Below are 22333 nucleotides of genomic sequence, written 5' to 3' on the forward strand. Positions count from 1 at the left end.
TTTAGCACAGTAAACCAGCTCTGTTAGCTTTGTGTGTCAGCAAAGCTGGTGGTGCTAACATAACAAGGCATTTCCTGTTGTTGCCGGGAAGGATGTCAATAAGTTAATTTTTTTATCGGTCATGCATGTTGATCTTCAGTTTAATTTTGTTGCTCTTCAGGTTGACTCTGGAGTAGGCCTAGTCACGGCTATTTATCACCTCCAGCTACATGCTAATTTCAGCTCCTTAACCAGCAAGATGCAGTGACACGCAGCCACTAATTACCGTCCGTCTCCACCTAAGCAGAGCTAAAACACTGATCCAATAAGTCTGAGTTTGAAAAGGAGACTGAATAAAAGACTGAATAAATAAGAGATATATAAAGAGAAGTAACCGCCGTAAAGTTTGTACTCTTTTCATGCTGCTCTTTACTGTTTACCTGTTTGCTGACATGTCTGTTACAATACCCCCCCTCCTTGTCTGCCGCAGCATTGTGTACAAAACTCTGCTCTATTGGCAAAGGGAAAGGAGTTTATAGCCTATTTTAATGGGTTTATCTGTGTCTAGAAAAACCTGACTAGCTGTCTGAATAAAATAAAATGAAATAAAATAAAATTAAAGGCAATACATTTACATCACAAAACATTAAAATTTCACTTCCTTTAAATGGATAGGGCTTTTAAATGTGGCGCTAATGCTCACTGAGTGAATGGAGCGCCTGACTAAAAGGAAAGGCTTCTTGTATTTCATGTTATGAGGGTTGTTTTTTTCTTAAAAAATTAGAAAGGTTGTTAAAGGTTAATGGGTGCAGGGCTATCCAAAGCAAAATTAACCAAAACTGACATCTGTAATTGCTGGAGAAAATTGCTCTGATTGAACTTTCTGGGAATACTCCCCTTTTAATACACTTTAGTCAAACATACACTGGATCACATACAACAGGTCAAAGTCATTTGTACATGGACAAAAAGCTGCATTCTTTCTAAATCACAAGAAAATGTAACAGTACCCTTAGTTCAATATAAAAGTGTTTCCACCAATGGAGATACATGTCAATTTTTGTCCCAGTAAGTGAAACAATCTCTATATGACAAGTTGCATAACAGACCAAATCTGCTATTAATGTAAAAGAAATCCCATAAAAACCTGTTGCATAACACATGTTTTTTTTCCAGTATATTCTTTGATGTCCCAGAAATAATTTGAACCTGTTAGAGATGAGAACTTCCAGTGAATGGCAGTGTGCTCATGGCTTGTTTCCATCACAGTCCTTTGCTTCCATACAGGTCCCCTCCTCCTTCTATTCCTCCTCCTCCTCCTCTTCTTCTTCCTCCATCCATTCTAATAGATGCACCGCAAAAAAAAAAAAAAAAAAAAAAAGGCCATTGCTGCTGGCTGGCCAAAAAGAGAAAAGCTTGGCTCAACTTCTTTGTTCATTCACTTTCCATTGCAAATCCAGCAGGCATTCTCTCAGCTCTCCTTTTCCCTGACCACAGCTATGGCTTTGGATACAGCAGCGAGTCTGTCCTTTCTCCTTTTGTGTTTGAAGATAATGTCCACTGTTTGAAGGGAAGGGAACTTAAGGCAAAGGTAAAATCCAGCCTGAAAGGACTCTTCGACCACTCAGTAGGGCACAATCTATATTTATGACTATAAACAATGTTATCATCAAGGGTAGAGACAGGAAAGCTGCTCCACTGACAATGTAGAGACTTAAACTTTGTGGAATATTTTCTTCAACTCTGAAGCAGAAAATATTCCACAAAATGAGTTCATTCATGGTCCATGAAGCAGCTCCCGCTTTGTCACAGATCGATTTGTACAGGGCTTTCTGCAATCTTTAGGAATGTGTTCACCTCCACAAATCTACAAGGGAATATTTTAATATCATACTTTGATTGCAAGATGATGTTTGGCTTGGATTTTTTAATGAAAATAACTACCTGTCATCCAGAGTGGGAACGGGAAAAATCAAAACAAAAAATGATGATCTCAAGTTTTTCAGACAATCTGCATCCTTACAAAAATGTGTGACCTCCAGAAGTGGTGTTCAGATCTAAGCCACGAGGCCACAGGGTCAGTTTAAGTATTTGTCACAGCTAAGAGTCCAAAAGTCAACGAGCATGGGTTTTTCGTCAGTACCTAGTAAAATCCTGCCGTGCTGCCTTGCCGTTCACATCTTCTCAGCTACATTTGCAGGACTTGACGATCATGTTGGAGAGCTGCTCCACTTTGGGGGTCCGTCCAGAGTAGTAGAGTATAGTGAGGGGTTCCAGGTCTTGAGGGACGCAGCAGGGGGAGGCTGATGCCTCCGGATTCAGAGTGTTGTACAGGCTCAGCAGCTGTTGGAAAGCACACGGGAAAGATTACATTATATTATGTGTCTTGTGAGCAATTGAGAGTTAATAATATGCTGACTACTTTAAATCAGTGACCACTCTTACACGTACACTAATATTTCACTTTTATTCCGAATAGGACAATATTCTAGATTTGTCTGGATATTCAGAATAAGGCCTTTTTCTGAATGATGCATTGTCAAAGTAAGATGTGGGACATGCAGATATTGTTCGGATTTTAGGAGCTTTCTTTGGACATGTATAAAGCGCGTTTGTAACATGCGTCTTGATCGGGGTTTATACCACAGTTTGCGATACATAGCTTCTTGTCTGTTTATGGTCAGCTCTGTGTGTTGTCGTGGATACATTATACACAAACCAACTTGCCAACAATTTACAAGGCCATTGGGTAGAGATGCATGCCCAAAAGAAAAGCTCACATTTGCAGTTGGTAGGAGAAACAAACCTACTTTTAGAGACTCAACAGGTTTTGGGATATGCGCAAATTTTGCAACTTCAGTCTACTCAAGAGGGTAGTTTCAGGAATGAAAGAGGGAGGTGGTTTTCGCATAGTCAAACAAGTTTGCTAAGGGTGGAAAATTTAGAAAAAATCCTATTTCGATGCAAGAAGCAAAATGGAACAAGCGGCTCCAACCGTTACTTTAAAATATTTTGACATTATAAATGACTTGCTAGGGCACTTTAATTGAGTATGCACGGTTGTATGTAAACAGGAATATTAGAGGAATTTTCATTTTCATTAGTTGACAGCTTTATGAGAACTTCATCTTTTTGGACCAAACCCAGAGTACTTTGTACATGTAAATGTAGTCACTCTAATAGCTTGACTATTATTAAGACATATCATTATGAATTCATCATGGAAACATATTAATGACCAAATAAACACTTCTCATAGTATTTACTAGACATACAGTAGTTTTCAAACTAGGGGTCGACCTAATTGGTTTTTCAGGGCCAATACCAGTACTGATTATTAGTAGTTAATGATACTGATAATCGGAATAATTGGAATAATAATAATTGGAACCGATATACATTTACAATAAAATTTAAAATCTTTCTGTCAATATTTGGAATTTGAAATGTAACAAACTCCAACAGAAAACGTTTGAATGCCTTTAGCAAAGCGTTTAATCAAAAGTTAAACTTTCAACATCAAATTTAGCAAGTTACCTGCAACTCTTTTATAGTCAAGTGAAAATTTAAATAAAAAATAGATGAATAAAAATAGCTCCCTAAGGTTTTACAAAGTAAAAGTTGCTTTCTTTGCACTTTTTAATCAATTAATTTTATGGGCAATTATTAAAATAGAAGGCAGACACAGATAAATGGAAAAATGCCAAATATCAGCCCCAATAATTGGCCAGGCTGATAATCTGCTTACGGTCACAACTTTGGACTCAACACTGTCAGCAGTTTTCATAGGGTTCATTTCTTCAGTAGAAAGTACTTCCACAGTTGGATGGTGGAGTCAGAGGTCTCAGAGGGGGATATCTCAAAATCTGGGCAAATAAAACTGTTACTATTTGCACGGCTACTTACCACTAGAAGTAAATGAGAGACTATGTTTTGAGTTGGTGGGAAAATTGTTACTCTCACAAGCTTTCCTGTTTTGTAACTCTGATCGGTGCTTCTTACCGAGCTGTGTGTTGTATCTGAGCTCCTCAGGTAAGGGCATGGCCCGGAGCAGTAGTTGGCATCGTAACCACTGGGCTCATGGATCCACTTCCAGTCCAAATCACGCCTGAAATCGATGTGGAGCTTGCGAACACAGCAGCTCTCCTCCGTGTTTCTGTGATGAGGATGCACAATAATAGCGTACTTAGACCTCTTATTTTTTGTAGTTGTGATCCTAACATTTAATATCTTTCCGGCCATATGTGTAAAATAACAGATATATTTAGCATAGCATAAGCTTTTCATAGTTTTGCAGTTAATGCATTTGGAGGATTTGATTAACTGACTAAATTTACTAGCACTGCACACTTCTGCTAGAGATGATTTGTGTATCCCTTACGAGAAACAGTAGTTTGTGTCCAGAGCTCTCTTGCGTCGGCGTGTAGACTGAGTTTCCAGGCGGTGGGGTGGGATCATCATGAGGATAAGGTGAGGCAGGTACTGGTCCTTTCTCTTCTTCAGGTGATCCAGATCCCAGCGACTGTGCTCCTCATCTCCATCCACGCCTTAATTATAGACAAGATGCATTTAAACCAACTATTTAGTGGCTTTTTTTCCTTTCGTAATTTCTCTCAACCAAGTATACAATTTGCAAAATTGTTGACTATGAAGCTGTCATCCCTGTTATTCTTTTACAAAATGCAGAACTGAAAAAACTGCCTTTATGTCAGACACTTTGTTCTAAAAGCACAATAAAATATTTTCATCGCAAGACAAGGCAAAAGTTAACTCAGACAGCGACATAAAGACAATCATTAGCACTTCCTATAATTGAGAAGAAATATACAAATAATCTTTTGTTATTTGTATATTATTATTATTGTTATTTACCAGGATAAAGACATATTTGATGGAATTATTAAAGAGTAAACCTTGTAAATTGTAGCACTAAGGACCACATAACACACAATGATGGATGAAGTACCTGAAAGCCATACTTCTGTAAAAGTACAGGTATTTTACCAGAAAATGACTTTGGTAGAAGTTAAAGTCATGATATTACTCCAGTAGCAATAGTAACATATACCACCTTAAAAATGAAGCGTACATTACACTGGAAGAAAAACTAGGTCTTTTTACAACTTAAAGGATTAAAAGAACAAAATCAAGTTTTTCCTTCCCTCCCATTCCTTTATTCGCCCATCCATCCCTTCCTCCTTTCCTCCCTTATTTTATATTAAGTAACTAATATGCTTTGGGGAAATGTAGTGAAGCATAACTGAAGGTTAAAAGAAATATAAATACTTAAAGTAATAATTCACAGTTACATTTTAAGTATTTTTTGGCAATATCTATACTTTACTTGTTACATTACTACACTGATAATACATGCAACACAATCAATTGCATCTAAACTGATAAGAGGGATGATCAAATGAAAAAAAAATGGCAAAAAGACAAATATTTAGAGATATTAAATTGAAAGAGCAAACAACACCTTGCAGAAGTAACTATATGACAGAAAGCTGTTGAAACTCACCTTTAAACTTCACCTCCAGCACCTCGTTCTCGTTGTCAATGATGTCACCGTTTGGGTTGAACGTGTGGCAGGGACAGTGCACACTGATCTCCAAACCCAGATTACTTCCTGATGACAAAAGACAAATGCGAGGATTTCTACAAAGAAGTCCAAGTCAACTTTCTCTCCCTTCGAAATTAAATACTAAAGCAAAATACATTTTCAAACATGGGCTGATCATTTGGATTAATGGTATCTCACCTCTGTTCATCAGCCACTCCCTCACAGTTTCAGTCACATCGAAGGAGACCCACTCTGGAGTTCCTTTGGTCAGCACGTTCTTGGCTGCAAGGTAGCGTTGTTTTCTAATGTGTTCGTTTGGCCTCACAATCTACAAAGCAATAATAATAATAATAACGGTCACTCTGAAACATTTTTTCTCCTATAACATGTAGAATAGAGTGGAAAGGATGCTGGTACAAGAAGCAGCTCTCATTCATCCAATCATGATTGTTGTGGTAATTGTTGTAATTGTCTAATACATACAATACATACAATACTTTTTTTTTTTTTTTACAGGGACAGTGCACATTTAAAAGTAATTGCACCAGAGTTAGCTAGCAGCTAATTTCTATCTATTTTCACTGGGCAGACAAAAATAGATAAAAATGCACAAAACAGCAAGTAGCCTATACTACCTAAAATAAATATGAACATTTGAATTCATAAAACATCACAATACATAAGGACCACTGATATGAACGTAACGTCACATAAAACAACACAGTGCATAAAAGTCCATCAGAATAAAATCACTTTAACAGCCAGTGTTCAAGGTGATCTTTTGCACAGATTTTAGCCAAAACCTGAGCCTGGATTTATAAACCGCAAACTTCCAGAGTCTCTAATGTTTGTGGGTATGAAGTTCCACTTCCCACCACTGTGATTGAGAAAGCAGACTGACCAGATGCTGTCGGTCTGAACCGTGCCACCAATAACCCGTAATGAATCATGTTAGGAGCTAAGATAATGTGATTACTGGATGCATGCAAGCAGATGAAATAAATAAGATTGCAGCACATGTATTTGACATTAGACATCATGTGATTTTGAAATTATTAAAGCAAAGTCTGTATTTTACCCCAATTTAAGGGATTTTAAAGATGTTCCAAGGACTTAAGGACATTTCTAGGATTTTAAGGACATTTCTAGGATTATAGGATGTTTTTAGAATTTTAGGACAATTCTAGGATTTCAGGATGTTTCTAGGATTTCAGGATGTTTCTAGGATTTTAAGATGTTCTCAGGATTCAGGGGATACTCCACTGGCACTTTTTTTTTGATAAACAAGCTCTATTTTGATGCTGTTTTATGCACTCTGGCACCTTATGGTATACTAAAAGTACAAAAACAATTCCGAGTATGAATCACTTTATTTTTTATTGTGAATTTGGCCTGCGGACCTCAAGCTTAGTATCACTGATTTATCACATTCATCATCTTACTGTAGCCTAGCAACCAACTAACAGACATTGTTGTGTCTTTCATATATTATTGATATTTTCATGTAGTGCTTGGCGCATCACACAAAACAGATTATTTTTCTTTAGTTTTTAATGGCGGCTTGCATCAATAATGTTGCTTTACCACCAACTACTGGATCTAAACCAAAGTCTCCACTTATTAAATAAAGTAACAACCCCTTCCCACTCATTTCCCACTTCGCTATAAATTCTCTATTTTCCAGGTGTGAGAAAGAGCCTAAAAGCTTTTCTACACTGCTGCTGCACACCTTCTCCAGAAACTCCCACAACACCCAGAAATCTCCTTGCTGCATCTATAATTATGTCAATTTTCTCAGATTTCCTTTCTCCAGCAATACTCTTAATTACCATTGCCACGGAGGCCCAAAACTTCACCGGATCATTACAAAACCTAAATTCCTCATGCCATACCTGACCTGCTTCCCCTATGCTTGTGTCTTTTCTTAGATCTAACCCAGATTATTTCTGTATCTTTTTGGACAGTTAGCTTCCCATGCTGCATGATTCCCTTTGCAAGGAAGGCACTTCTTTCTCACACTATCCCTCACATTCATTCTCCCCACATCTACCACACTATGCCCAAACTTTCAACAGTTCTTACTCAGTAGCTGTTTAGGGACATATACTGCCGTACTCGTCCAGGAACACTATCCGGCAAGTACTCCAAATCAAAGTGATTCATACCAGATTTAGTCTCATACATTACATTCATTATTTTGTCAAATTTCTTTTGAACAAAGTTGTCTGCCACTAGTTGCTGGACATAAAAATCATTTTCCACTGTTGTAACCTGCATAAAAGACATTCAGGGAACATTGGTAAATTTTAACATCCACAGATGTTCTGCTTGTGAGCTGTTCAAGGGACATCTGTAATTTGTAGCTACAGAAAATAGCCTTGATTACACATGTTACTAAGCCTACTGCTAAACTGATTTAACGGGCAAAATAATTTTTTCTCCTTCTGTACTTTATACATTGAATACATTGAATTCATGAAAACTTTAGTTTTATTTCCGGCACATAAGACGCTTTATCTTTTCGGATCATTTTGTTTAGCGTCCACGTAAACCGTTTAGGTGGAATTTTTAATTAGATTCATTTAAATTACGCTTTTATGCTTCTGATTGGTTTATGAAGTCAGGTGACATCACATAGTCCACCCACCTTCAGCCTGAGGGGAGGACTAATTAGCCAAGATAACGCAAAACACCTTGTATGCAGGAATCCCACAGCAAGTTCACAGACAGCCTGTTTGTGTCCAGTGGATAAATGAAAGTCCAATATCTGTCTCTTTAGCTTGCAGGTTGTTCTACTTTCTTAACAAGCTAATGTTAGCTAACTAGTTGCTAGCCTTGTCTATACTGTATGCTGTTTCTTGGTCAGGTAGGGCAATGCCAGTTTATCAAAGCTTGTTTGCTGAAAATAGCTGCATGCTGTTAGTAAAATATAGTTTTACAATAAATGTGTGTGCACTAAGACCAAAACAATAAGCTAAAAGCTAAGAAAGTCTTGTAAAGCTGCAGAGTTGAATGCTAACTCTGTGGGTTTGTAACTGAAAGAGACCCTTTTTACATTTCCCCTGGTCTGTTTATTCTAGTGTGTTGTAGTGTAGTGTTGATCATATCATGCCGTTGGGCTTTGTGAACAAGCAAACTGTGTTCTGGATATGGCGCCGCCGCTCAGCCTTGCAAAAGGGGTGCTTGCAGTTACATAGCCTACATGTGAAGTTAATCACATTTTAATGATTGGTGCTTGTGCAAACAACTGTTTAGACAGATTTGATGTGAACAGAAATAAATGAGTGTTTTTGATGGGCTGTAATTTTGCCACGGTAAGACCGTCCAAGCCACAAAATAAATACAATGGAATACATGATAGGCTTGGTGAACTTAAGTCATCAGTTGTCAAAGGAGGAGACACTGCTGGCACATGCAGATTGCATTCAGTCACATTCAGCTTAAATAAAACACCCTGCAGAAAACTGTTACAGGAACAAAGCTGCCTACAGTGTCTTAGCAGTGAATTCTGTCATTACACGGCTGATACATTGATAGAAAAACACTACATTTGAGAGCAAATGCTAACAAGGGACCATTAAATGTGATGCATATATAATATATATGATATATTCATTATATACAGTATTTATAGTATTATTCAGAATGACAATACTGTCCATTTGGGTTTTCTTATCAGAGTATCTGTATATAGTGTTATTTTTTATTTATTTACTTCAGTCATTATTTTCGTATTGAATTCTTAATGCCAAGGACATTACAAGCCAATAATGGGCATGATGATGTTGACTACAGTGTATGTAATTCAGTTCAGTGCAATTCAGTTCAATTCAATTCAATTCAATTCAAGTCAATTCAGTTCAGTTCAGTTCAGTACAGTTCAGTTCATCATTGGTCCTAGAGGGCAATTTGTGTTGCAGCAAATGTAAAAACATAGTAAAAACACATAAAGCACAAACAATATGCCACAGAAACATACAACAGATCCCATTAATCTGCACATTAAGCTCCACAGACCAGAGCTTTTTAACAGCTTTATAAACTTTGCCTACTGTTTTGAGGAATGACCTCTTCATAACCAAAATGAGAACTCTATTAGTTCTGGGTTGCCAGCGCTACACTAACAGAAACTCTGTCCTGCTTCTATTAACATTCTGCAGGCCTGTTGAGCTGTGGCTGTTACCATTTCCTGCAACCACAATCTGGTTATTGTTGGCTCTCTTTGTCAGTTAGGCACAACATCATGTGGTGGAGAACAACTAACCATCTTATGTAAGAAACGTTACTGACAGTCTATAATTAAACTATCTAGTAACAAAGATTAATATTTAGAAAAAGGCTGTGAAGCTCCTTGTTGCTTTGACTGTGAGCTTTGCCTTTGATTTCAGTAGAAGGGACAAGAAAACGGTACCTTTACGCACCTGGTAGAGCTCAATCCGCTGTTCATTCCTCTTGGAACTTGAGTTTGGCACCCTCAGAGCTCGAAACTCTGCTCTGAAGAGGTTGGTTGCGTTCCTTTCCATGGCGGAGACGTTGAAGCGGAAAACCTTAGAGGTGATGCCTTTTGGGCAGTAGAGCAGATCGTCTGGAACAGAGAGAATAAAATAAAGATTTTAAAAGAGAACAGGCTTGGAAATTCTTATCGTGGTCTGATGCAATAAAAGCAGTTCTTGTCTGAAACACAGACCTCAAATGCTACATGACCTGTGGAACACATTATTACAGACACTTACATTATTATCCTCTTTATATGAGTGTACCAGTTTAAATGAGTTCTCAGGTAGCCCTTTTTCACATCAGCAAGCACAGGTGTTACTAGTAACATTTTCTCCTTTGGTAATAAGTCGTACAAAAACAACTTTAAAACCTTAGAAACAAGGTGTTGCCATCATGAAACAAGGAAAATTCTATCCTTAAATATGTGTCTGCAGTTGACCAAAAAAGTGAATGTACAATATTAAATTATTTAATAATAGGTTCACAACTAAAGTTTTTTTTTATTATTAATTAATCTACTAAATAACATTTTATTTATTATGGACCAACACTTGTATGCCACCTTTCTGAGTGCTTTTACACTACTTGTCACATTCAACTATTCACACACATTACTGCTATTCATAAGACATTCATATGAAATCACACACTGATGACACAGCTGCAACACAGCTGAGTATTCGACAGGCGGACCTCTACCTCCTTAGCCACAGTCAGAACGTAGGGACAGAAAGTCTTTTCAAAATTTTTCAAAGCTAGAGATGGCTTTATCAATTGCATTTTTTATCAAGACATTCTTACTCCCAACTTGTCAAATATTGACGCTTGGTCAGTGGCCCTACACACCAAACTATAAAGCTCTAGATACACCTGCAGCATCAGTTTTGGACACTCAGGAATGGTGTGTCAATTTATGCTTCTAACATGTATTTTGTATTTAAAAAACAAACTAAATTTTCAGAGAAAATGGACAGTTTCTACTCATTTAAATGCATACAGTCTCTATTCAAAATAAAATTAGAACTTAGGTAAAACACTTCACTTTAAGATTTACTTCCTTTGGTTTACACAACAAAAGCTTTTGGTTAAGTTTATAAGAAAACACCACGGTTTGGCTTAAAATAAGAACGTTTGTTACTAATGTAACGTAAACTCATGTGATTTACACCTCTTGCTTAGTATGCAATACATAAAAACACATCATGTGGTTATTGAAATTACTTCACTGACGTTTGGTTTCACATGGGACAGGAGCATTTATTTTCTGGGTGAAAGTCGGGAGTTTATTTGACCAATCTGCCTCCACTCCCCTCCCACCCCCTGCCAATCTTAATGCTCTTTATACTTGGGCATCAAAAGTTGTCGCCACTAAAGGGTTTCTTGGTGCATCGGTGTCTGAAGCTGAGGGCCACTGACATGGCGTTGGAAAAGAAACCAGTTGGTTTTGTCTGACCTACACTCTAAAACTGGAGATGCACAATATTGGAATTTTTTTTGTGCCAATATCCTGATTTATAACAATTTGGATAATAACTGATGCGAATATTGATATATCCACTTTTGTTTTCCAATTTTAGTAATAATGAAGTGTCTTCTGTCGTGGCATTAACATCATATTATGCATACTCTTATCCTGATGACCCACCAGCAGATGGAGACATAAAGTACAATGCTTTTGTATGTAATATCCATTCATTGTGCAAGTAAGAAAAATACTTCAACTTGGGGTTGATGTTTTGTACATGTTCACTTTGTCAATAAAAAAATCTGTTTGTGATATCAGTAGAAATCAGCATGTATACAGATTCTGATATTTCCTTTTAAAGCCAGTATTGACTGATACCAGTGACGTGCCAGTATTATCTTGCATCCCTATCCAAAACCATAATTAATTGTTCTAGCAAACGAGGCAAAGACAAGCTGCAAATCCTTATAAGTAAAGAGCTGAAACTTGTGAATTTTGGGCGGTTATACTTGAAAAATATTTGCTTTTTGATTAATATTTGAATATTTTGATTATTTTTCTCTTGATCAGTTTAATGATTAATTGACCATTGATTTCAACTCCATTTAATAACAAACCGTTCAAGCCTATTTCCATCCACAACATAGTTTTGGAAAATACTTCCCTACCTCAATGAGGTATGTGATCATTTGAATCAAACTTGTATCCACTTGATGCCAGAGTACTTTCAGGTGTGCAAAGAGTTACAGCACTATATTAACTGTGTTGGCAGCAAATGTAATAATTCTAAATTCTAGGTGGCGATGCAGTGTGTCCTTTTTTGCCTTTTAAGCGATACTTTAATATAAAAACATTGGCATGGATTTACAGTATTTTTTGTTATATGCTCATAAACCCATTCACACCTAAAATCTGATCTTGGTTTGCCTGACTCTTTAGTGGCTGGCACTAAGTTTATCAGCTCACAGTGGATGATTGGTGTGGTTTCCTGCCTTATCTAAATTCCTCAGTGTTTCTCCAACACATTTTGTCTATATTTGGTGGAAATGAAAATGCTGTAATTGAAATGGCAATATTATTGAGCTTAGTATGACTTCACTCCTCTGGTATCTGTGTATCAAAAACCCTGCTATCCTTGGTCCCACTGACAACTTTTTGGACCCAGACCCCCTTTCTGACCATGATGACTTCTCCACAACCCAACCTCAGTCATTGACATATGCCAGATTCTGTATGCGTACCATGCTATAAAAGGAAATCTTTCCGATGATTGCAGCCCGGCCTCTCAATGTAGTAATTTGCCAGTCTTCCAGCAGCTTTCTGCTTCATTTGCACCTGTCACGGATTTGTGTTGGTTCACAGAGCTGCCTCAGATCCACCAAAGGTCAACAGTTTACCTTCAAAATCATCAAAAAGTGAGAGTGTGTTTGCCCACATTAACATAGGGAAAGAGTGATGTCACTGGCTAAGATTCAAAATTTTATTCCAAAAAGCTACACCTCTGGTCCTGTTATATCACAAAGGGGCAATACACTTAACTGTTTCTACTTTTGGGAAAAGCACTTTTTGCTTTCTTGAGATGAGAATATTGATATCAAATTCATATTCATATCAGCTTTATAAATATGAAGTTAGAGCTATTGTTTAGCTTAGCTTAGTGCAAAGACAGGCAGAGGGGGAAGCAGCCAACCCTCTCAGTCCAAAGCTAATAAAATCGGCCTACCAGCACCTGATGGGGACACATGCCTTTGAGTGTTAGTCAAAGAATGTTGTTGCATTTGCCTGTTAACAGAGCGTTAGTTTTAAAGGTGAAAAAGCATACTGCTACTTATGTAATAACTGACAACATCAGCCATGCAGCAAGTGCCCCAAAACAGTTAATGTTTAAGTGACAAAGCACTCTAGCAGTCGTAGTATTTATGACAGGAGCAAAGGAGGAAATAATGTGATGGTATAATAGTGACAAAGTTTGTTTAGTGAAGAAGTTGGGGTGGATGGATGGGTCAACAAGACAAAACCCAATCGTCTGAATAAATGTTATCATAATTTCTGTATTGTGTCATAACATATTGTGTAAATCTGTGCCTTTTTTTGTCATTTAACTGAAAAAATGTTCCTGCCAAAGTAGGGTGAGAGTTGAGCTCATTGAATCTATAAAATTATTCACCTTGCCTGCTCTGGCATATGAAAATCACATTAGTCAGCCTCAGAGAGCAGGCTCGGTGTATGCATGTGGATATACAGAGTATTGACAAAATGCATATTTCCAAGTATGACATCATTTTGGACACATAAGAAAAACACTCTACAATGCCAATACCACAGTTTTAGGATTTAGTAAAGGGTAAAATTTGAAGAATATTATTGGCTTGTTGACATTTTAAGTATCTGAGAAGTAGAGATGTTGACTAGTGCATATATGTCAGTTCAGTACTTATGATGCTGTTATATTCTGCCTTTTTCCTTCTTTGTTTTTCAGCTAATCACATCAAAATAAAGGGCATTAAGACCATAACATTTCCTATTATTATGAAACTATTGCCTTCACCTAGTTGCTAGAAAAAAACACATTTATGTTTATAAGTCTTGCATCATGAAGCCCATCTGTGGCTCTGAACCACACCAAGTCCAGGCACCTACTGCCTGGCGTTTTTTGTCAAAACCATTTTTGCGAGATTCAAAACAGAACATTGCTGAAGGAAAATAGGTCTTTTGAGAAACACCTGTTGATTTCAAAGGGACTGTGATGCAATGGTCTTGGCTTTGCTCTAGACCATGAGGCCCTCTCTGGCTCTTACACACGCACAGCATTTATCCTATTCTGCTTTCTCGGTAATCCAAACTCAGCCGGACCACATGCTGCATGAATCTCCCTCAAGTGCTGACACATGTCCCTCTCAGCACAGGTTTTCCACTTCCAGTTCAGAGCTTTTTATTTCTATAGAGGAAATAGTTGTGCCAAATGAAGGTTTAGCACAAATCACCAACAGGCCTTTACTGGTAATCTTTAATATTTCACAAGCAAAATAAAGCTCATTATTAACTGAGCGGTGAAATTAATGTTACCTAGAGCAGTGATTCCCAACTGGTGGATTGCGGTCCAAAAGAAGGTCGTGAGTCCATTCTGAATGGACTGTAAGTGACTTACAAACATGTCAAGTTTGTGAAAAACTGGCTGGCTGTTTTTGGGAGTTTTGTTTTTTGTTTGCTTGTATGTTTGTTTTGGACCCTCCCTAAAGCTACAAATATTTTTCCTTGAGCCTCCTTGAGTGACTCGGGGAAAATGCCTGAAGTGTCTGTCCCTCGTAATATGTTCAAGGACCACTGGAAATTTAAAAATCCAACTCTAATTTCTGTTTTTAAAGTTTCCGACTGTGATAAATGATGTCATTTTGGTGATTTTTTTTTTTATTGTGACTGGCCTGCAGTTTGAAAGGCATGTTTTCTTTAAAAATTGCCAAAAAAAGTTTGTAAATATTACCCAAAATTTTAAAAGAAAAAAAAATTTGTTAACGAAAACACGCCTTCCCAACTTGCGATTTTTCTTCCCAGGCTAAGCCCCCAGTGTCCTTTAAGTCCTAGAAACACCCCTGGTTTTAACTGACTGCACTTTATTCTTGGAATATGATTTATTTCATTGTGTATTAAGCTCATGTGTTATTTACATTTTGTCAAATAAAATTGAATATGTGGCAGTTTTTCTTATGTGTGGACCCAGAGAAATCTGGACCCAGTGGCTGGACCAGTTGGGAACCACTGGCCTAGAGGCAATGAAATGACGGCACAGTAGAATCATTCAGCTTTAAAGGGATGGATGTCGGCTCAGTTTCACACTCAATTTAGCAACCTGAGCAGTGCAGTAAGTGATCTCATGCTCATGGGCCACCCGTGTGGGTAATTCACCGGCCAAGACAGGAAGTGGGGTCACTCTAAGCGCCATGTCAGTGGGGAGGTGGTTGGTAGTGATGTGTGGGACCCTACTCCTGTCCAGACAGACTCCAGGGCAGAGAGAGTGATGCCTCTATCCAGACTAACGGGGAGGTCCTTCCATCATCTAACTTTTCCTGTCCACCTCTGTTAACTTTTCCTACTTTCCTACTTTTCTCCTAAAGGCATCCCCATCCGCCTGGGCAGATGTCCCTCTCATTTGGGCCTGACTGGAAAGGAAGTGGGAACATCTGGGGAGAAGGACAGAATCCATGGAGGAAAATAACAAGAGGAGGAAGAGTGGAGTCAGGAGTAGGAGGAGAGTGACTTTCCTGGAACACTGATGCAGGGTTAAAACAGGTTGGTAGGAAGTTTACCTTTCAATTTTACAAATCCTAAAAGAGCTCTGACACTCTTTAAGGAAAATGCTGGTTCACAGTATTTATATTTAAGGCCTCCCTCAGCCTCAAAAATGTGTTTTGCTTGTGTTTTTTTTCCTTGAAAGTGCAAGAATATGTGCTGTTTTCACATCCATCAAGTCTGAGTTTACATGTGTACCTACAGGATGATGATGTGACATCACGACTTGTCTTGGATTCAGTTGAGCTCCATAATGAAACTTAACAAGACTTCTCATTGAAGTTGCAAGCATCTTGGGTCCAGCAGGTCAACTTTTGAAATAGAAGCAAATTGCATATTTATAGTTTCTGGATTTCTACTTTTAATTTTTAAGTTTTTCAAGAAGTAATTAAAAATGTTTTGGTAGTTAAACCATAGATATGACGCAAATAATTATTCCAAGCACGTGTTTTAAACTTACTTGAAGGGGATGCAGCAGACCACGGCTGTAGCTACTGAGTCAACACGGTGGATGGAGGCTGAGGGGGACCAAATCTTTCACCCAGGAAAAAAATCAAATTTGAAAACTACTCTCCTATTATCAGGCATCTGTTGCCGCAAATACATTTTCTACTTTAGGAACTGGATTGTTCATTAGCAGCGCTATTGGAAGATATATATATATATATATATATATATATATATATATATATATATATATATATATATATATATATATATATATATATATATATATATATATATATATACTGTTCATTGCACCACTCTCTCGGGGTGCAGAGCATACTCTGGGCACAGACGGAGCAGCAGAACATCAGGTGCAGTGAAAGTGAAACTTAACAGTTCATTCTGCTGGGTCTAGAAGTTTGAATTCACTCACAGCAGCTGCTCCTCCTATCCATCAGTCTGATCCAATTAGTTCTGAGCAGATCGACTGATTAGTTATCCACCCTGCAAGTCACAAAACTACTGATGAGGGTGAAAAAACTAATTAAGAACTCCTTTGCTTTGTGTTTTCTGACCTGCAACAAAAACTGCCAAACTTAGAGAGGGGTTTGCTGTTGTTGCCCCCCCCCCCCCCCCCCCCCCTACTGTTACAAATACAGTATAACTCTGTGGGAAATACTGATGTATCATAAGCAAGTACAGCTATACATTAACTGTAATACTAGTAATACTAGAACTGGTAGTAAAAATGATGGTAATTTGTTACATTTATTTCTGATTACATTAACAAATTATTATCATTTTAGACAGCACTGCATGGTTACCTGTGTAGCAAAGTATTTTTAAGATTTTTTTATCAATAAATTGGGGGTGCATTTATGACATACTTGAATATTAAAGGGGGGGTGTGCCCCCCTCAAAATATATTATAGTTACAGCCCTGCAGCAGACCTAAAACACAGTGAGAGTTGCTGAACAATAGGTTAGAAAACCCGACAGATATTCATCAATGACACTGGAATCCTGCAGAGTTTTGGTGCGTCAGGCTGGCACTGGTTTGGGGCATTTGGTGCGTAATTACGCACTACGGACCCGTTAATTGCTGGCACTGAAACGGGAACGCGATAGCTACCCAATAAATGGCGATACTTACTGCTTTCTGGCGGTCCGTAGACCATGTTGAATTTGTATATCTCTTTGGCATAGTACTCTGTCTCTGTGTTGTCCTGGCCGCAACTCTGCTGCCGATCCCTCCTGAGCTCCTCCAGTAGCTCCTTGGTGCTGTTGTACAGAGCCTGGATCTGATACGGGATCTTATTCGGTCCGAGAGACTGCGGAGGACTTGTCAGTCGGAGTTTACTCAAAATCTGACCCCGTATCGCCTCGACCCTCTTCCTCTTCACATGATCGATATCCACGGTGGCACAAGTTGACAGAGATGAGCTCAGAGTTGCGCAGTTGAGGAGGAGGACAAACAGCAAAGCTTTACCCAAATGCATCTTTCTCTCTGCATTTGGTTCGCTCTGTAGTTGAAATGTGCAGGTCAGTGTCACTGAAGTCAAACTGATAACTGTTGTTTCTTTTTACTTCCTTTGGGAACTAATGATGAAAAACTCCGCACTTAGTTCGTTTTATCGTGGCAGTCCCTTTTGTTATCAGCAGAAATCCAAGTATGTGTTCGCCCATTAGACATTACTCAATTCAAAAGTCCCGAACAGAAACTATTCCGCATGTGTGACATTTATCCGGCACAAACAGATCTGTAGAAACAAACTTTTCTTTTGCATTCTTGTGCTCAGTCCAGTCGATTTAAGTCGTCCCGCCGCTTGGCATATTTCTCCTCTTTTCTGTCATTAAAGTGTGATGTTGGCTCTGTGTTGTCTGTGCGGAGGCAGACCGCTGGCTGTCAGGTTAAGGAGGTATATGCAACTTTGAGCGGTCTGCATGGCCTCACGTTTTTTATACCGCTACTTTCTGACGTTTGATGGAGGAGGGACCGAAAGGAGAGCCCGAATCATAACAGGCCGCTGCACCGCACTCCGACTGAGACACAAAAACATGAACAACTTTGAGTTTTATTTTCGACAACGTTAACAAACAGTTATATGGAGTTGGAAAGTTTTGAGTTAATATTGTCGCCATTTTTTTATTGAGGCATTTGGAGTGTAGTAAATGTGTAGTCCTGTAACCCATAATTGGTGTTTTGTTTTGTTTTTAAATGTTTTTGTATGTAAATAGTGATCTTATACAGATCTCAGCTCAGTTGATGTTTCCTCTGGTTGTCTGTCATACTGTATCCCGGGTCGTGCAACCTCTAGTGGTAAATTGTGGTACTTGCAGTTGACTTTTTTTTCATCCGACATCATCAGAGTTGATGAATGCATATTCATACACCTTTAGCATAATGTTTATTGCCTTCAGAAACATACAACTCCCATGTTTGCTTTTGATTTTCCTCCCACAGGCTGATTCAAGTTGTTAAAAGGCAAATGTAGACTAACGCAACTGTCAAAACTAAGTTTAGGACTTCAAATATTAAGCCTAAAGTTTATACATTGTCTGTGTGTTAATTAGGTTTAATAGGAAAAAACAAGAGGGAATTTAAAAGGTGAAGTGTGTAGGATTTAGGGGGATACATTGGCAGAAATGAAGTATCATATAATGTTCTTTAGTGTATAATCACCTGAAAATAAGAATAACTGCATTTTCATTTTTCGTTACCTTATAATGAGCCAGTTATATTATAAAGGGAGCCGGTCATCATCTATGGAGATTGCCACAAAGCAAACACTGGCTCTAGGGACATTCATGTTTTTGCATTGGACACTGTAGTCACCCAGCTGGTACTGGATGTCAGTATGATATCACGAAGACAGTGGACTCTTACATTGCATAGACATTCAATTTTGGTTGGAATTAAAATTGGGTTGAAAATACTTTGAATGTCCCAAGATGTTAGAATTCGCCATTGTGTGCATGTTAACATTATGACATTTTGCAGGCATTGGGTTTTGGTATCCATGCCTTATGACTAAATGTCTTTATTTTACGTCAAGATGATGTTGGCATCAGACAATCAGAATATTTGGATTTTGGTTACTTAACAGGATAACTTAAAACCAACAAAATATAAACGTCATCGGCCAATAGTATTCTATTCATAATTGATGTTGGCATTAGCAGTTGTCCTTACTTTGAATTTTAGTACCCTGATGTCATGATCGAAATTCAACCAAATATCAAAGTCTAACAACATTTATGCCCAGCTGGGTACCAACCCCTCTGTGGTGAACAGTGCTGGACAAAAACTGATTTTTTAGTTAATTATACTTACTACTTACTTAATTATTACGTAGTTTATTTTAAGTTTTTTATGCGCACGTGTTGTACTAACCATAAAATGACAATAACTGGGTTTATAGACTTAACATATACATTTCCGTAAAGATCATGTCTGAAATCCACTGTTGGCTTTTTTCTCCGCTCTTCTTTGGCTGGAGCCCTCTCACAAAGACCCGCACAATACAGGACAAGCTCTCAAATTACAGAGATCCTTTCAGACACTGTCTGGCGACATGATTGCATTACTGTTCAAAAGAACCAAAGTTTCTCTTCTGTGGGTGCAGATTTTCCCATGCCCTCTGCAAACCACCATCCGCACAAAATTCATTTTTATGTTCTGATGTCTGACGGTTTATTTGCAGGCCCCTTAGTTATTTTATCTTTCTGATTTTTTTCCCCCCGTCCACAGTCTGTTTTATCTCTATTCATAGAGCATATCCACATTCTCAGACCTATTTTAGGTCAAAGCTCACTCAACCACTGGAGGCCCCGTACCCAAACATGGGGTCTGGTATTTCACTATGTTTCTTTTGCCCACCAGTTTGCATAGCAAGAATGATTTTGTAGAATGTCCAAACTTGGTAAATATTTTTGCTTTGAATCAGATGCCCAGGTGCCTTTCTGTACTATATGCAAACTTTCTGGCTCCATGGAGTTGAAGATGAATATGACTTTTATATTTACATATTTTGCCAGAACAAGGTCATTTCTTCCTCAACTCACCGTAATACTTGAATGAAAATGAAACTTTCATAGATCTCATACTCTTTCTTGCTAGTCTGTTATTTTTCTCTTTGAACATCACTGTGTCTGTGAACAGTGCATGATGTAGAGACTAACTTTGACGCATTTTCATTATCTATTGAGCATTTTAGGAATGTCAAGGTTTTCCTTTTGCTGCTTCATTGACAGTTGAATAAAAATGGGGTTTGAATCAGCAGTGCAAAGCAAACTATGTTGTCAGTTAATGACTGAGCTCTTTGGTATCTGTTGTGTAGTGCTTTGGTCAGGAGGTAGGAACAGTCTTGCTTTTCTGTTTGTTTTTCAGATATTGGTTTCCCGTAATGTCGCTCTGAGTTCTGGCTGAAAAATCTTCATTCATAACTTTGGCTGAGTGATGTTTAAGTGATCCAAACCCAAAATGAGTGTCTTGGCTTTTTGCATGATCCAAGAATGAGCAGGGGATGGGATGTCTTCATAGCCATTGTGAAACTATTTTGAGACAAGAACCCTGGTCCTTGGTTATCCCTCAGACACTCCACACAATCCTCCATCTGGCCTGTTTCCACAGTCCTTTGGTCCTCTTTGTTGCATTGTGCTTGCTCTCAAGAGCAAAGTTAAAGGAAACTGTGACACAGTGTAAAGTCATTCATGATTTTTCTGTCTTGCCAAGTGTGTAACACTTTTGTCTTTTGTTTTGTGATTCTTGTTCTAAAGAAGGATCCTCTTACACTAAATCATTCTCCAGTTTGTGTCACACCTCAGTGAATAGAGCTTAATTTAATGTGGCTTATGTAAAGTTTTTACATTCCAGTGTTAACATTTGGTTGTTCTGATATCATTAGAAGGAAACTTGTTCTGTACTGAGGGTTCGACTTTAACTGTGGTCACAAAAACTTTCTCTGTGGCCGCTAAATTTCATCAGGTCTTTCTTGAGATTGAGACTGCGTGTCTCAGTGAGACTACTAAATAAAAATTACATTAAAAAAAAAAAATCCCATGCACTGCACATCTTTGGAAACGCAACATTACAGTTCCACAAACATCCAGATTCATCCGCGCCTATTGTTTACAAATAACTTGAGTTTTCAACTTAAATAATGACATATTTTCATACTGGTAGTGTCTTTTCATTTGTCAAAGTGTCACAGTTAATGATAGAGCTTACTATGCAGGATTTTCCTAAAAAACATGTATAGACTCATACAGAAGTAATCCCTCTCAGTCATCACTTGTTACTCACTGAAAGCGTGTGGCGATGTATTTTTTTGCAGAGACTCCGCCCTCTGCCTGTATTTTCTTATTTTATTCATATTTTCTGTGTTTGGGAGGTTTATTGGCATATTCCTCCAAAATACTCGGGTGAGGTTGGGGATTTATAAAAAGGTAGCAACCAGGTGCCAGACTGTAAGCAGCAGGCATCCAAGAGACGCAGTGCCAGAAAAAATAAAAACAAGATACAAACATAGAGAGAAGAAATGCAAAAAAAGGAATCTGTGGTCAGCTTTTACTTTCTTTTTCATTGGTTTGCGTGTTTATAAACAATAACGGACAATCCTATATAGTATACCTTTAAGGAAGCTTTGTTAAGTTGGGTTGAATTGTCTTTTCTGTACTGTTTTTACCAAAGTTTACATTTGTGCCACAAAAAAATGCACTGTGGCCACCAAATATAGGGGCTGGGTGGTCTGTGGGGCCAGTGCTTGAAAATATCAGCATCTATCCCTGGTTTATAGTATGTTGTGGCTTTTTGTCTCATCCTTTGGCAATTACTGTAATGTTGGCAGTTCTCCATTAAGCCAGCAGGTGATGCTGCTTAACAAACAATATCTGCTGACTGTGTCTGTGTACAGACACGAGAGAGCAGAAAAACTCAACATTTTGTACATTTACATAGGGTCATGTTATTTTACAACGTACGCTCAATAGACACTTATAAAGGACACCTGTAAAATCAAATACAACAGCTCAGCCTTCAATTCAAACTTTGCAAAGTGTTCAGCTTTGATTGACATTGTCAGAGAGGTGTTACT

At 38.1% G+C, this 22333-nt stretch overlaps 1 protein-coding gene across 1 annotated transcript; it reads right to left on the bottom strand.

Annotated features, from left to right (window-relative positions):
• Positions 1-839: 839 nt before the first annotated feature.
• On the bottom strand, positions 840-18151 carry LOC121955433 (transforming growth factor beta-3 proprotein-like). The gene is made up of 7 exons (XM_042503391.1): positions 17392-18151; positions 9964-10127; positions 5741-5870; positions 5501-5608; positions 4361-4526; positions 3982-4135; positions 840-2322 (listed from the first exon to the last, which is right to left on the bottom strand). The coding sequence occupies exons 1-7, from the start codon at positions 17735-17737 to the stop codon at positions 2164-2166; spliced, it is 1227 nt and encodes a 408-aa protein (XP_042359325.1). The 5' UTR covers positions 17738-18151; the 3' UTR covers positions 840-2163.
• Between the last annotated feature and the right edge of the window lie 4182 nt (positions 18152-22333).

The sequence above is a fragment of the Plectropomus leopardus genome, chromosome 16, assembly GCF_008729295.1.
Source record: "Plectropomus leopardus isolate mb chromosome 16, YSFRI_Pleo_2.0, whole genome shotgun sequence".
Lineage (NCBI taxonomy): Eukaryota > Metazoa > Chordata > Actinopteri > Perciformes > Serranidae > Plectropomus > Plectropomus leopardus.

Bases quoted from the DNA above. Each gene is read 5' to 3' on its own strand.
- LOC121955433 (XM_042503391.1), bottom strand. From the start codon at position 17,737: ATGCATTTGGGTAAAGCTTTGCTGTTTGTCCTCCTCCTCAACTGCGCA. The intron at 5,609-5,740 runs GTGAGATACCAT...TTTTGTCATCAG, and splicing joins GGAGTGGCTGATGAACAGAG to GAAGTAATCTGGGTTTGGAG. The intron at 2,323-3,981 runs GTAAGAAGCACC...GCTTTCCAACAG, and splicing joins CAGATACAACACACAGCTCG to CTGCTGAGCCTGTACAACAC.